The sequence below is a fragment of the Scatophagus argus genome, chromosome 4, assembly GCF_020382885.2.
Source record: "Scatophagus argus isolate fScaArg1 chromosome 4, fScaArg1.pri, whole genome shotgun sequence".
Taxonomy (NCBI): Eukaryota; Metazoa; Chordata; class Actinopteri; family Scatophagidae; genus Scatophagus; species Scatophagus argus.
Window position 1 is genome coordinate 8910463 of NC_058496.1, and position 15211 is coordinate 8925673.

A 15211-nucleotide genomic window follows, 5' to 3' on the forward strand; every position below is an offset into this window, starting at 1 on the left:
TTGCATCACTGTCAAGTCAGCACTGACGATGCATTTAAATACAAGGGACATTAGTGCAGAAGCATGCCGTAGACATGGATAGTTTCAGAGGACTCTGCTGACGTGGTAAAGCTAGACTACACATGCAAACTCCTGCAGGACGTAAAGGCGAACAGATCAGCCTCTTGTTCCTGCCTGGAGCTGGATGTACTGCTGAGGGGTGGGCTAGAGAATGTAATGGTTGAACCCCATGATTTCAGTGTACTACATTATACACCTGCATCTGGTCAGCATGCTGTTAAACTGCATCTGTGTAGTAATACTTTCACGTTTCTGTTACACCTGCAGTGTGCTGAAGTTGTGGGCTTGTTTTAAAGGTATGCTGTATAAATGCAGCACTTTTTCTGATTCAAAGAATGTTTTGAGTGTAACAAAAATTATTTTAATAGCTCAGTGCTGGCAGAGTGTTTTCAGCTGAATTCGGATGCATTTAGGTATATAAATGCACTGTGCCTGTTGTTTACTAGTCCTTGTTCAGTAAACGATAAAGCGCCTATGTTCTCTACTTTAGTAGACGGCGCTTGTCTGTTTTTTGTTTGTCATCACTCTCTGACGGTGAACTGTGGTTGAACTTTGACAGAGTCAAGCACTCTGAGTAGTGACAACCATATAAACCTTCAGTGTCTACGTACTGTAGTCCGTCTTACCTGTTCTGGGACATTTAATGTGATAATTTAATTTGTTGTGCTTTTATGACTCTTTTAATGGTGGCACGTCTTCATGTAAATTTCAATCTTGAATTTCCCTCAGGATCAATAAAGTATCTATCTATCTATCTATCTATCTATCTATCTATCTATCTATCTATCTATCTGTCTATCTGTCTGTCTGTCTGTCTGTCTGTCTGTCTGTCTGTCTGTCTGTCTGTCTGTCTAACTATCTATCTATCTATCGGTCTATCTGTCTGTCTGTGTGCCACCAATCAGGATGACTGATTACTGCATTTTCAGAAACTTTTTTAAGGGTTTTATTTTTCCCACTTCAGGTACACAGGTAACTGAGTTGTTGATGGTTGTATTCATATATACCTCTTATTTCAAAATCCTTTGTAAGGTGATGCCATCGATATTGTTGGTAAAACATTGATTCCAAACCCAGTGTTTCAATTTTTGTTTTGTTGGTTTTAAATATATACACCATTGAGATACTGGTTTCAAGGAATGCTTTGTGGCAGTATTTCACGCTGTCTGCCACTAACAGGACTACCCACAGATGTTTTGGTGCCTGATGCTTTGATGCCAAACATTTCAGCCAGAATTGCCTGGAGTGCCACTTTGAAAGTTGGCACTCTCAAAGATAAAAAAAGAAAGGTTTTGAAAGTGTGTAATTTTCAGTTGGTTTCAATGTCCTGTTTTGCCCTGCGTTCCATCTGATTCCTTTTATGTGTGAGGCACCGCAAATGCCTGCCCTGGCCCTCTTCAAAACCTGTTGATGTGCCTTATTTGTGATTAAATTCGTGAATTGGAGGGAGGGAGTGCGGTGCAGGTGCCGAGACTCTGAATTGGACTTTACCCCATCATCACATGTTGAGCAGCTCAGTTAGCTGAGGTCACTTCATTTAACCTGGATAATCCAATCCAGATCCTCACAGTAGAAAATATTCTCGGTTTCCAGGCAGTGCTGGGCACATAAGCCTGTTTCCTCAACAAGATTATCACAGTGGTTCTTGCAAGCCTGCTTTCTTCTCCTCTGCTAGCTCTCACCTCCTCTCTGTCTCTCTGTGCTTGCTGTGCCTGTCATGATGGTCTTTTTCTTTTTCCTCTAAGGCAAACACTCGATCTTTCCTTCTGTCCGTTCATTCAGCTTTTAAAGTTGCATGCATGCACATGCAGGCAAAGGGGAGAGGATGAAAGGGATAGAAGGAAAACGTTTAGACAAATTCTGCACAGTGCTGATTGTATCGGCTCTTATCTGATGGATGAAAGCAAGCAAACTTTCTGTGATAAACATGTCAAGACGCCTTTACGCTAGACTTCACTAAACTCTCTGTTGTGAGGTCTTTTCCCCAATACGTTACTTCAGAAAACTGTTCCTTGCTCTGTTCTTGGTGGCTTTCGCCATGTGTAAGATATTTGAGCCTGCACATTATTTATCTCTTTATGAGCTAGACTCCAACGCGGCAAGCCATAATGTTTTAGAGCTTCAGAAACTTTTATTTCTTTCCTTTTGTCCTTGGAAGTGAAGAAATGGAAAAGCGAGTGAACGTGGAGACGGGAGACTTCAGTGAGGAAATTAAGAGGGATATAAAAGAAATAAGCGAGGATAACCATAAGAACCTCATCTATTGGGAGGTTTTAAGAAACCAAAGCAGGGACAGATGGGCGAAATGAAAAACTATTCACATTCATCTGCTTTAAAATTCAAGGCTGTGAGGCAGATTTTAGAGTGAAAATTTGCTGATTAGTTTAGTGGGTAATCTTACATCGCTGGACTGAAGTAAGGTGGGATGGAGTTGAAGTGTTGAAACGTTTGGCTTTTCCGCTTTTCCTTTTCCTCCTTCACTTGTGTGTGCATGTGCGTGTGTTCATCCATAATTACAATTGAGAGAAGCACCAGGAAACCTATATTAGACATAACTGATTTGCTGCTGGTTTTCCACAGTATGTGAGCCACTCCATTAATTAGTATTGGCTTGTTTATAGGAAGGCTGTCGTGGCCTAGATAACGATGCCAAAGTCACTTTTAATTAATGACCATAAAACATTTATGGAACCATAATTATACAGTGCTAGCTAAGCTTATTAATATTGATCTGAACGTTAATTATTCTGACTTTTCATACCACTTATGTATGCTACGATCCTTTAATTATTTTTTTTACTTTCAGCTATTTATGTTTTTCAGTTGAATTTGATAGATATGTGCTCAGTGAGGCCATTAGTGAATTTTGAACATGTGTTTCTCTTATTTATCCGCATGTTTTTGTTTTTTTTTTTTGAAAACTGTATTTGTTTCCGCTTGTTCAGGAAGCAAATTAAACTTCATCTGAACAAGCAACGACCGAAGGAAGGTTAATTTATATCAAATGTCCAGAGTGGTCAGTATTTTTGTATCAGTTAAATCTTCTAAAATTCAAATAAGACCTCTCATTTTGGGTTCGCTACATTAAAAGTCATCTAAAAATCACTTAAATATCATTCCGATCTCATCCCTAAGATCAGAAAGCCGTTTGTCTTGAATATAATTCCAATAGCTGCAACGAAGCTGACCCAGCGCCTCGTTTGAAGCCAAGAATTTGATGGACGGCTAATGTGAAAATTTTAGCTCTTGTCCTGACTCTTAGTTCTTCCAGAGATTGATGGCCAGCTTATTTTCTTCTCTTACTGTAAGTGAAACCAGGAATATACCATTAAAATACTGACTGCGATTTCATTATGTTGACGTTTTCTGAAAACCTCGGACCTTTCACTGATCTGCAACAAACAGGTTTTGCTCGACTAATTTCAATGTGAGCCCGTAGCTTGTGATAAAAATTACATCAAACCTTTAAATATTGATAACTTGAGATATCCAAGTGAGGCTCTCAGCATCCACTTCAACCTGTGACTGTTCCGTTTGGCAAAGATCTTACTCTTTAAAAACTAAAAATATGACTGCTCTCTATCATCATGTGCAACCCTAAATTGCAAATGTGGCATCAAGGAAGAAGGCAAAACATTTTTATTTAATTGTCACAAGTTCATCACAAGTAATCACTATGTTTTACATGACACCGTAAAATGCATGACATGATAGAACATTATGATAAAGGCGAGATAGAAAATACAAGAAAACGAAACCAAACTCTGCACCAGAACCAGATAAAACTGACAGAGTCTTTTATGGAACAAAGTGCATATGTGAAGAAGACATTTGACTGTCATCTGCGAAAGTCGGTGGCTGAATGTGTGATGCAGAGACTTCTCCCAGATGTTTAGGATTTTAAAGTTCTCCAATGCATTTTTTTGTTTTCAAGATCACAGGAAGCTGTGAAAGAACCTGCTCTTATGCCAGGAACTTAAGAGGCAAAGGCACAGTGTGTTCACGTCAGACTCACTTTGCTCTCTCTCACATCATACCGGTATATCTTCTGAAATTTTCAAATCTGAATGTTAAATAGGAAACCATAAACCATAAGCCATATCGGTTTTAGGTCAGCTGATTCGGAGTAGCTCAGACCCTGGAGGTTTCAGATGGTGAGGGAGCGACACGAGCAGAGCATCTGGCCGGCATATGAGATGGAAGGGAATCCCAGGAAACTTAGCGACCCACTTCTTCCTGATTTTTCTCTTTTTAATGTAGCGTTTGGACATCAAAGAAGTCGAGACACATGGCCGCCATTTCGCAATGGATCTCACGCGAGATCTGAGAGACTATGGACGAATGAACGGAATCCATGCTCTCCATCTATGCCCCTCTGTAATCTTCTCTCTCAGTAATCTTCCACTTCCTGTATATAACTATATTTTCTTCACCTTGTCTTGCATTTTATCTTTAGATCTTATCTATCTTTTATCCTTCTGTGCTTCTTGTTTTTAATCTCTTTTCTCTTTCATCCTAAACTTTTTATGTCCCTCTTTCATCCATCTATCCTCCTACATGCCGTTATTTGAATTTACCCCCATAAGGAAGACAAGTCTTCATGTCTCATATTCCGCATCGCTGTTCCTGTTATTTACATCCGGATGTCACTTCTTAATTGTCTTAGATTTTGCTCAGTTATGTGTTTTTACTCTTTGGATTATTTTTAACATCATAATAATTAAATAAATTGTTGTTTTCTTTCACTAGTCCTCTTCTAACATGGAGGGATGTTCAGCACATTATTGTAAAGACCTCCAGAGCTGGACATCTCAGCGCCCCAGACTGGAAGACTAATGCTGCCGGTTACAATGGTACACACACACACACACACACACACACACACACACACACACACGTACACTTTTTATCCTTCCACAAATTGAGTAGTTCAGCTTCACTTTTGTTTCTTAGGGGCTTTTGATTCATTGCTTTAAATCTTTGTGTTTCACCAAAAAAGCAAGCAAACAAAAAACAAGGTCACAGGATGGAGCATGTAATGCTTTATAATAAAATGCGCCAAAATACTTTAGTTTTGGATTGGACTGTCACGAGCAATGATTTAAAAAAAAAAAAGCGCTGGGAAATGTTTGTGTTCGACCACTTCAGATCAGTGTGAATGCAGCACCGTGTTGCGGATGACGCTGTGGGTTGTACATTTTTTTCAGCTGATATTGTCTCAGCTCATCAACAGCTGCATTCATGATTCATGGTGGGATATGGTGTGTTTGAAAGCAAAATACAAAACAGTCACAGGGAAATCAATATGCATTATGTGGACTCCCAGATTCTATTCTCTCTTATCAGAAGATGTGGTGATGAGCAATTTCCCAAAATGTTCTTTCTTGCTTAACTACTGTGCCGCCATCTGCCATCTGTCAGGGTCCATGTGGTGGTTGCTGTTTTATAACTTTGTGAGTGCGTGCTTAAGTGTGTATGCATACCTCTGTCTGAGTGTGTGTGTGTGTGTGTGTGTATGAGGGAGAGAAACCAATCGAGTGAGAAGTAGGGGTCAGTCAGGCTGCAGGCCCAGTGTGCCTGGACATTTTCCAAGTGAGTGTTTTTTCAAAGAGGAACTAAAGAGAAACAGAACAGGGAAGGTGGGGTGGGAGAAGTATGGAAGGAATTCATATTTGAGCTGCTCAAGTTGAGTAGTCAAAGTTTTTTTTTTTTTTTAAATAATTTTTAGAAAACTGCCATATACAGTATGGCCTCAGTATGTTCATCAGTCAGCAGAAAAAACCTATTAAAACAACAATCTGATGCTCTGAAAGCTTTTTTTTTATCACGTTTTCACTCTGTAATAACCTAAACAACCATTTACTGATGAACTACCATTTATGTGACAGACAGTAGAGTCAGGATGATAACGATCAGCTGTGACTCTTCACTGTTTCGTACAGTCAGCCACCTGTACGGCTTTGGTCTGATGGACGCTGAGGCGATGGTGAAGGAGGCAGAACGATGGAAGCAAGTTCCCGCTCAGCACGTCTGTGTGGAGAGCGCAGACCGACAAATCAGGTAAAACACACACAGTGAGTCTTATATAGCCAAAAATATGTGGACATGCAGGCATGACAGCACCATGTCATTGTTAAACTCCTCATTCCATTTTGAATTAATATGCCGCTGTACCAGCCTCCCTGTTCTGGTAAGGCGTTCCCCTACAGTTTGGAAACCAGGTTGCAGGAATTTTCTCTCATTTTGCTCCCGCAAGAGGGCAAGTGAGGTCTGCCACTGATTTTTTTTGGTGCATAAGACCTGGCTTGTGGATGGTTCTTTCAGGTCATCCCAAAGGTGTTCACTGGACTGGAGGCCAGGGATCTGGACAGACGAGCCAAGCTCACCCACACAAAACTTGGAAAATCATTTCCTCATGCTCCTCACTTTGGGAATATCCATTTATCCAAGCACAAACTGTTGCAGCAATGTTAGAATCACTCTTTTGCCTGAACATTGTTGCATACTGAGGCATTGAGATTTCCCTCACTAGGCCCTAAAGGAGCATGTGGACTGGGGCGTCCACAAAGATTAATTATGGAAGCCCACTGCTGTGCCACAATAATAGATAACTATTCTATTATTGTTAATAAAGAGAATTATTAATTGTGTTCTATTTACATAACATAACATAACATAACGTAGCATCTTTAGCATTTTTCTCCCGTTTCTTTCTAGCCCTGGTGTTTTATGCACCGGCATGTGTTTGAGAGTGCAGTTGTGCAAGCTGTACCTTGATAGGGGCCAAGCATTAGTTCTGGCAGGGTGGTTCTCACATAAGACCTTTACTACACACACACACACACACACACACACACACACACACACATATAAAGAGAGCCAAAGCTTCACAGCTTGTTATTCTTGATGCAGCTGGAAGCCTGAGCACTGTTCTGTGTTAGGCTGTCTGGCTGAACTCGGGCCCCGAACTGGTTTGCTTTCAGTTGAAGGCTCAGTGGCCAGCGACTGCAGCATTATCAGTGTCATTCTGCCTGTTCTGCTCCAGCGCACAAGTCAGTCCATACGAGGCTTATATAAAGTCCAACTTGTGTCAGAGGCAGTCATGCTCAGGCCTCCTTACTCATATAATGTGTGTGTATTGTGAAACTGAAAGTCATTTTAAGCTGTTCTTTGCCATGTGTCCTGCTTTTAAAGTATCCTTATAGCAGTGTGAAATGGTCACACGTTTGTCCAGTTAGTGGAAGCTTAAGCCTTGTTTATAAACACAATTACCCTTCGTTCCTTCAGCCAAATGACAGGCTTGCAAAGAGGTAGGCAGTCACCAGGAAACAAAGGGCTTTGTTTTGTTTTGTTTTGTTTGGGAACCAAGGCAAAGAAGTCATGAAAGTTTTATGTGTAACACAGTTCAAAACTGAATTTTCAGATTGCCCCAAAAAAATCTGACACAGTCTTTTTCCCCTTAATGAAACACATTGTTGAGTTTAAGTCCGAGCCCAAATGTCTCTGTGTTGATGTGTTTGAGAAGCATCTCCTTTCCTCTGCTGATACCTCTACAGATGTGTGTGTGTGTACTGTATGTGAGTGTGTTCAAGGCTTGTAACTCGCTACACGAGTGCAGCCGTCACCTCACTGCTGTGTTCCCACACCCCCTCTGGCTGGCCCCTCTGACTGCATTTGGTAATGTCTGTCTGCTGTCGCTCGCCTCACTCCACTTGGAGCGCACACACACACCAGGAAAACTGCCTGATCTGCGTGCTGTCAGGCCAGTGCTAATCAGCTGTGCATCTGCTCTGCTCGGTCCCATACGTATGGTTCAGTTGTCTGTGTTATGTCATAGAGAAGTTAGAGCCTTAGACTCCCCAACCATCACTGTGGTCCGCTTTCCAAACAGTCATCTGTTTTTCATTCCATCGTGACTGCTTTAGCTTCTTGTGCATTTCTCAGTTTTAATGTAAATTGTTGATGTTGACTGTTAGTCTGTCAGAGTCATAAAAATGATCAGAGTTGGATCTGAACGACAAATAGAGAAATTGTTGTAGATTGTGTACCTGTGGTGAACAATTCATAATGTGTTGTTTAAATGGCGACAAACCTCTTTCAATCCTTTCCAACTAATTGGTATGAGGCAGGTGCATTTGTTTCGCCAAAGGTGCTCGTTTAAAAATGCATTTCTCAGTGGAAATCATTTAATTACTCTTGATGGCAAGTTTTGGCCTTTCACAAACAAATTGTTATTTTTAACACTAATTAGTAATCAATGGACTGACAAGTTTGACGCATATGTTGTTCCAAGTAAAAATCTTCATCCTCGTCGCACAGCTAAAGATCGCACAGCTTCAAAGCTGGTAATGGCCTCCAAGTAATTTTCGTTTTTATAATAATTGCCTGTGGTGTATCACTGGGTCCTTAAAATGTCATTGCCGTGTTTGTAAATCTGACAACAATCCTGTTATTTGTCATTTTGCTAGGCAGAGAAATTCACCTGCTCTGTTTTAGTTTTCAGTGAACAAATCCTGCAGGTAGTTCAGTGCTGCTGTGCTTTAAATAAAATGTTCAATGACTGGATTGTGCTTTTCTCCAAAGCACTTGACAATTTGCCTCTCAGACACTTACTTAAATTCAGGGTTTAGTGTCTTACTCAAGGAGACGATGTCACAGGCTTGCAGGAGGCACAGCTCAGAAATATTGTGAAGTTGGCTCAGCAGCTCCATGTGGTGTTGTTCCGGAGCAAAGACGAAGCTTTTCTTTGGCGGGACGGTTGTCATTGTCCCCTGTACTGGACCTGTCCATGTACGGTGTTTTTGTTATTTTATCTCTATTATTTTAGATCATACCACAGATGTTATTGAAGGAGTTGTTAGATGTTTGCCTTGGCTGTGTTAGGTGATCTTTCTGCTGCTGAGCTGTGCACAGCAGACAGAACAAATAATGTTCTTTGTATTTCTTATCACACTTGTGGTTCTTGGTTTCGTTGGCTGGTTTAAGTTTAGGAAATGGAACACCTCAATATGGACTGTTGTGCTTGCTTTTTGGTTTCTGGAGAAGGTTTAATCAAAAAGAAGTACATGTGGTTGCTTTTAGGGGTGCTTCAGGATATTGAAACTTGATACTGAAGTTATGTCAGTCTCTGATAGAATTTTTGGCTGAGGAAGGCTGCACAGGATGTCTCGGTGTAGGGAGACAGCCACAGTCTCCAGCCTTTCCTGGAAAGAGCAAACAGACTACAGGTACATCAGCATCTCAGTCCTGTGTTTGAAGGTGATGGCCGGTTTTATTCAACTTTAACGAACTGTCTAAGTTCAATCTCCAAATGAAAAACTGAAATGGAAAGATCAATGAACATATATTCACACCTTTGCAAAGAGGAAATGTTATCTCGGTTAGACAGACTGGTGTATTTCCTGAAGCTAATGAGAACCAATGTGATGCAGTTTTAAGTTGTTTGGCCACCTGCTCAGCTGTAATATCTGACATCCTATTTTTGCTTGCTTTTTTATTGCTGTGTTTTGAAGTTTTATCATTTTGCACCAGTACACCTGGCAAATCTCCTTTGTTAATGCCACAATGTCCATAAATTTAGTTTTGTCACTTGGTCGTGAGTGGACTTTCTTGTTTCCATCAGTGGACCGGTGTCTGTTACTGGAAAGAAAAGCTTGGGATCATTGCAATTTTTCCTTCTATGAAGCGTTTTTGTCAAATTTTATCTTTCTTGAATTTCCCTCGGAATCAATAAAGTATCTATCTATCTATCTATCTATCTATCTATCTATCTATCTATCTATCTATCTATCTATCTATCTATCTATCTATCTAGCTAGCTAGCTAGCTAGCTAGCTAGCTATCTAAATTGACATATCAAATTCTAAGTGCTCCCAAGAAATGACAAGCTGTGGATATTTCTGTGGATATTCTCCCCTCACGTCACATGTTTTGATTGGGTCCCATTCTGTCCTCCAGAACTATCCGCCCAGAGCATGTCGTCCGGTCGGTGTACAAGGCGACAGGATGCACCGACAACCCAAACCACCATGTGATCTACCTGGAGCATGTCGTCGTACGCATTACAATCACACACCCTCGCCGTGGCGACCTGTCAATCAACCTGACCTCACCCTCAGGGACCAAGTCTCAGCTGCTTGCCAACAGGTAAAGAACAAGTTTTGAGCTGTTGTTGTCTGCATGACGCTGCAAAATACAATTCATTATCAAAGCTGTGACTCATGGGTTTGAATAGTTAAAGCAGCTGAATGAAATGTTTCACTCGTGTGTTTGCTTTGCTAATGCCAGTGATTTTAAATTTGGGCTGAAACGCCATAAAATGTTGCTACCTCTAAAGGATTGAACACTGACTGTGGTGTAAGTGCTGTATTTAACTACACTCTACACTCACCTCAGATAAACCACAGTCCTGCACAGTGTTTATACAGCAGTTCATTAGAGGCTGTGGTTAAGTGGTTGTGATTGTTTGTACTGGTATTTGCGATACTTGAGTTGTTTCCTCATCTGATATATTTCTGTGTGTGTGTGTGTGTGTGTGTGTGTGTGTTTTCAGGTTGTTTGATCACTCCATGGAGGGTTTTAAGAACTGGGAGTTTATGACCACCCACTGCTGGGGAGAGAAGGCAGCAGGCGACTGGGTCCTAGAGATCTATGATTCACCTTCTCAACTCCGCAGCCAGAAAGTACCCGGTATGACAGCTCGTGGAATTTGATTGGTCGGCATGCCCTTTTGGATTTCTTTTATAAAGTGATTTAATTTATATGAACAGGAGAAATAGAAGACATGGGAGAAAGTTTGGCCTGGGCTGAGTGTAGCACCAGCAGTTGCACACATGTTGCTCTGGAGGCAGTGAACTTAACTGCTCAAATGACCCACTAATTTAACAACATAATAAAGTCTCAAACAGAGAGTAACAGTTTCTGAGAAGCTGTTAGGTCAGTCACTGTAATCCCATGTAACTTGCATGTAGTTTCCTTGTGCATATCATTAAGGGTTGAATGTAATGTAATATAATCTACTTAAAGCAGCTGAAAATATGTGTAGCACAACTTCCTGCTGTTGTGCTCTATTGGCGAAAGGTGCTTGAACTGCTCTCCCACTTCACAAAAAATAAGAATCTTGTGAACTGCCTGACATGACACATCTGGTTGTGTATGTCAAATATACAAATAAATATCAACTGATGTTCAGCTGCTGGACGTGTGTGTGTGTGTGTGTGTGTGTGTGTGTGTGTGTCTCAAAGACAAGGTTTACAATGCTTTTGTTTTTTCAGGCAAGCTGAAGGAGTGGTCACTGGTGCTGTATGGCACCTCTGTGCACCCGTACTCGTCTCTGCGCAGCGATAAGCCGCGCTCCACAGACGTGCTGACGACCACCGATGAGGAATTCACAGAGGAATACAACGGTAAGCCATCAACCCGGAGCCCCACACAGAAAGGTTAGCTGCTGTTTTTACTGTTCTGTTACAGCGACAGTAAGTTGTACTGCCACAGTAGGTGAAATCATCAAAGAATGCAATAAATTACATTTAAGAATTACATAAAGTGAATACTGACAAGGTTATTAGACTATAAAACATTTTCCTACAGTCCTCACTTCTTTACACTCCTACCTTTGTGTGTGTCTGCAGGCCCCTGTGACTCTGAATGCAATGAGAATGGCTGTGAAGGTCCCGGGCCCCATCACTGCATCAACTGCCTCCACTACTTCCTCAAGTTCAAGAACAACACCAGGTTAGACTGCTGAAGAAATCAGTACAAAGTAGAATATTGTTCTGGTGTTGAAGAACATGAAGGAATTGCTACTTCAGATTTTAAATTGAGTTTCTCATATCATACATGAAGATATCAAAGTAATGGTTCTGTGGACTCCACCAGAGCCAGTTTGTTGTTTTTCTGTTGATTACGAAAATGCATCTGAGCAACAAAGTTACACATAGACGATAACGTCTTGCTCGCAGGTGAATTTAACCACATCTGATTGTGCTAAAGAGTGTGGAGGCCTCTGGGAGTCCAGAGGCAGACAAATAAAGAGAGTGATCAATATTAGCTGAGGGGGTCTCAATCACAAGGTTTTATGAAGGTAAAGTGAATGTTGGTGCACACCAATCCGCCAATAACTGGATTTAATCAGCTCGAGGCAATATTTCGATCTTGTTTACAGGCCTTGAATAAACATTTACCTAACAGTTCAGTGTGCACAAATAAATTTGATAATTGTTTTAATATTCGTGCAGTGAGTCATATCTTTTCCCTTGAATTCTAATTTTCAAATGGTTAGATTTTGATGTTGTAGCATGTAACCACTTTGGTGCACCTGTAGATGCTGTAATTTGCTCTGATTCATTTGGAATTCTACACATTTCCTTTTTGCCACCATTTAAGATCACAGGTCAGTGCTTCGCCCTGTTTTCAGTGAGCTTGATGTGAACGTGGTTAAGAATCAGTGCAGGTGGTGCCTTGATTAATTTAAGCTTGTCAGTCTGATAACAGAGATTTTGTGTCCTGTTGGCCATATCGTGTTCAGCCTCTCCCTTCCTCCCTTTAAAAGAGTGTGTGTGTGTGTGTGTGACTTTGGATTGTGTGTGCCCTTAGGATCCCATTAGGATCAAAGTCTGTTGTAATTGCCTTTGTGTCGGCGGGTCTCTGCACTAATAAAAGACAAACCAATGCAGGTGCATGAGAATGTGCAAGCACAGGCGCTGCCTTATCATTAGCCCACTTTAGAGGTGTGCTGCCCTTTTCTATCACCACAGGGAGCAATTGATGAATGAAGATTGGGGGAGTGGTGGGAGGAAGGAAGAGGGATGGTGGTTCTGTTTAATGTTCAGATAATTACATTCTTACATATGTGTTTGATGGTCTAGACTCACCAAAAGGTTGGATAGGTCTTTTCTTCTCCTGAGTACGTGTACATACTGTATGTGTGTACACTGAATGCAGGGTGGTGAAATTTTCCATTCATTTTGATACAGTTTGATTAATCATTTAGAAGCTGTTCCTAGTATTCACTAATAGCTGCTGCCCTGGTCGCACACCAAGAGAGATGCAAATTCTCCATAGCGCAGTGATCATCAGGTGCATTATCACCATGAGAGGGAACAGACTGAAGATCTTTGCTCACTTTTGGTCTCACTTGCACCACAACAGAGTGATTTTGATTATGTGGCTTGAATTCATGTTTCTTTCTAACCCCTGTTACTGTGATTGCTCTTCTGAATTCATCTCAGTAATGAATTTGGTGATTGAAACATAAACATAACTGATGGAAATTATGGCCAAAGATACAAAAATAAGAGTCACGTTTGGGGGGGGGGGGGGGTTAATCCTTGGCTTCTCCGTGCACTGACAGAACATTCAGGAAAAGGCTGTTTTTTTACTTTGTCACTCATTCCCTGATGTCTTTGGGGTTGGTGTTGCGTTATAGTGTTTTTGTGATCATTATAGGTTGAATAATTGTTTGTCTGTTGCAGAACAACAGTATTGAAGTTGGAGGACAAATGCATGGCAGTGTGTATGCACGCACGTTGATGATGCGTTTCACACGTACAGTATGTGGTTTTTGGCAGAAAACACTGTAGTGTCTCAATAGGGCTTAAGGTGTGTGTGTGTGTGTGTGTGTGTGTGTGTGTGTGAGAAAAGGGTGAAAAGAGGGAGTGACGGAGGGCTGTGAAGTTATCCAACAGATGTTGCACCTGTTCGCCATATAGCACTGGCACGCACACACTCGGCTTCAGTTGGTCCAAACTCTTGAAATGTCTTGTTATGAAAAAGTGTTTGTGCTTCAGTTTTATTAAACTATATTTTATTTGAGCTTATATTCATAGTTACGCACTATGCACACACTGTGCATTATGCCCATAATACTCTTAAACAAGAGGCATGTGTCTTTTGTCAGACATTTTGAGGTTTGAGGTTGTTCACAATCTGAATATGTCTGTACAATTCATATGTATGTCTGTCTGTACAGTAATACAATTGGTCCCTTATTTGTGTTATTTGTGGTCTCATTCTCCCTGTGTCTCTCTTTTCTCTCCCTTCAATCGTCTCTCTCCCTCTAGGATGTGTGTGTCCGAGTGCCCCAGTGGCTTTTTCCGCGACGATAGGAAGCGCTGCAAGAAGTGCTCCTCCCTGTGTGAGACCTGCGTTGGTAGCCGTAGCGACCAGTGCACCACATGCAGGACTGGTTTTCACCTCAACGAGGGCTCCAACACGTGTGTCGCCAACTGTGCCGACAGCTTCTACCTCGACCACGGTACGTTTCACCGCTGGCCAAACTGGCTCTTTATAAACACTTTAGCTGGTGAGTAGACACACACGATAGCATTTGTAAGTTTCTTCCTACTTCAGCAGTGTTTCTTTTTTAGTTTTCCTGGTTCAACAAATGACATTTAAGGTCATTGTGATACCAGACTTTTCAACTTTGATACAATACCAAAAACAAAACAATACCTCTTTTGATTGCACTGCAAAAAGGAAAAAAAAATCCTGGATTTTTTTTTTAGTTAACAACCTGCACACAGTGCTGATACAGAGGAAAAAAAAATACTGAACGCATACCAACACATTTGTAATAACGTTTTTGTCTGTGCAACTTTGGGTTGAAAATCTGTGGTTCTGTTTTTTGTAGCTTCTGTACTTTAAATACTATCAAACTATCATTTTAAACACTGATATCAAAAAAGTGCAGTAGTATTAACATACAGTTTGTACTGTATGCGTAAAGCAAGAATGAGAGACTGAATGTATGTATGTGTTATAATTAAGTCTATATATTGGTATGCAGCCAAGACAGTGTGTGTTCTGGCAGCTCTGAGAGTCTCTGGCAACAGATCTGATGTGATTTGATCAAAGTTCAATCATAACATTTCAACAGGCCAAGAGGAATTGGACCCTTTTTTTTTCTTTGTAAATGTTGGAACTTTTGAGTATTGTGTTGTGATAAATGAGCTTTCTAGAGTTTGTTTTCTCTTTGTCAGTTTGACGACAAGCTGAGGTAAATTCCTGCCATTGCATGTTATTGATTTCATTGCCGGTCAAGATGAGATTTTTTTTTTTTTTTTTTAAATCACTGATACAGGCTATGTGTTATGCGTGGTATCAGCTGAATTGAGGTTGAAGTGTATTTGACTAAGATATTTGACTATTTTGT

The 15211-nt window shown here is 40.9% G+C and overlaps 1 protein-coding gene across 4 annotated transcripts in view; it reads left to right on the forward strand.

Moving 5' to 3' along the window:
- The window catches only part of pcsk5b (proprotein convertase subtilisin/kexin type 5b), a 69722-nt gene that overhangs the window by 25029 nt on the left and 29482 nt on the right, over positions 1–15211 (forward strand). For all 4 annotated transcript variants that reach the window (XM_046387538.1, XM_046387540.1, XM_046387542.1 and 1 more), the window contains exons 10-16: positions 4810–4913; positions 6003–6120; positions 10018–10206; positions 10613–10749; positions 11334–11465; positions 11691–11793; positions 14121–14314. In XM_046387538.1, the coding sequence (XP_046243494.1) occupies positions 4810–4913; positions 6003–6120; positions 10018–10206; positions 10613–10749; positions 11334–11465; positions 11691–11793; positions 14121–14314 (977 nt within the window). The remainder of the gene's footprint in view (positions 1–4809; positions 4914–6002; positions 6121–10017; positions 10207–10612; positions 10750–11333; positions 11466–11690; positions 11794–14120; positions 14315–15211) is intronic.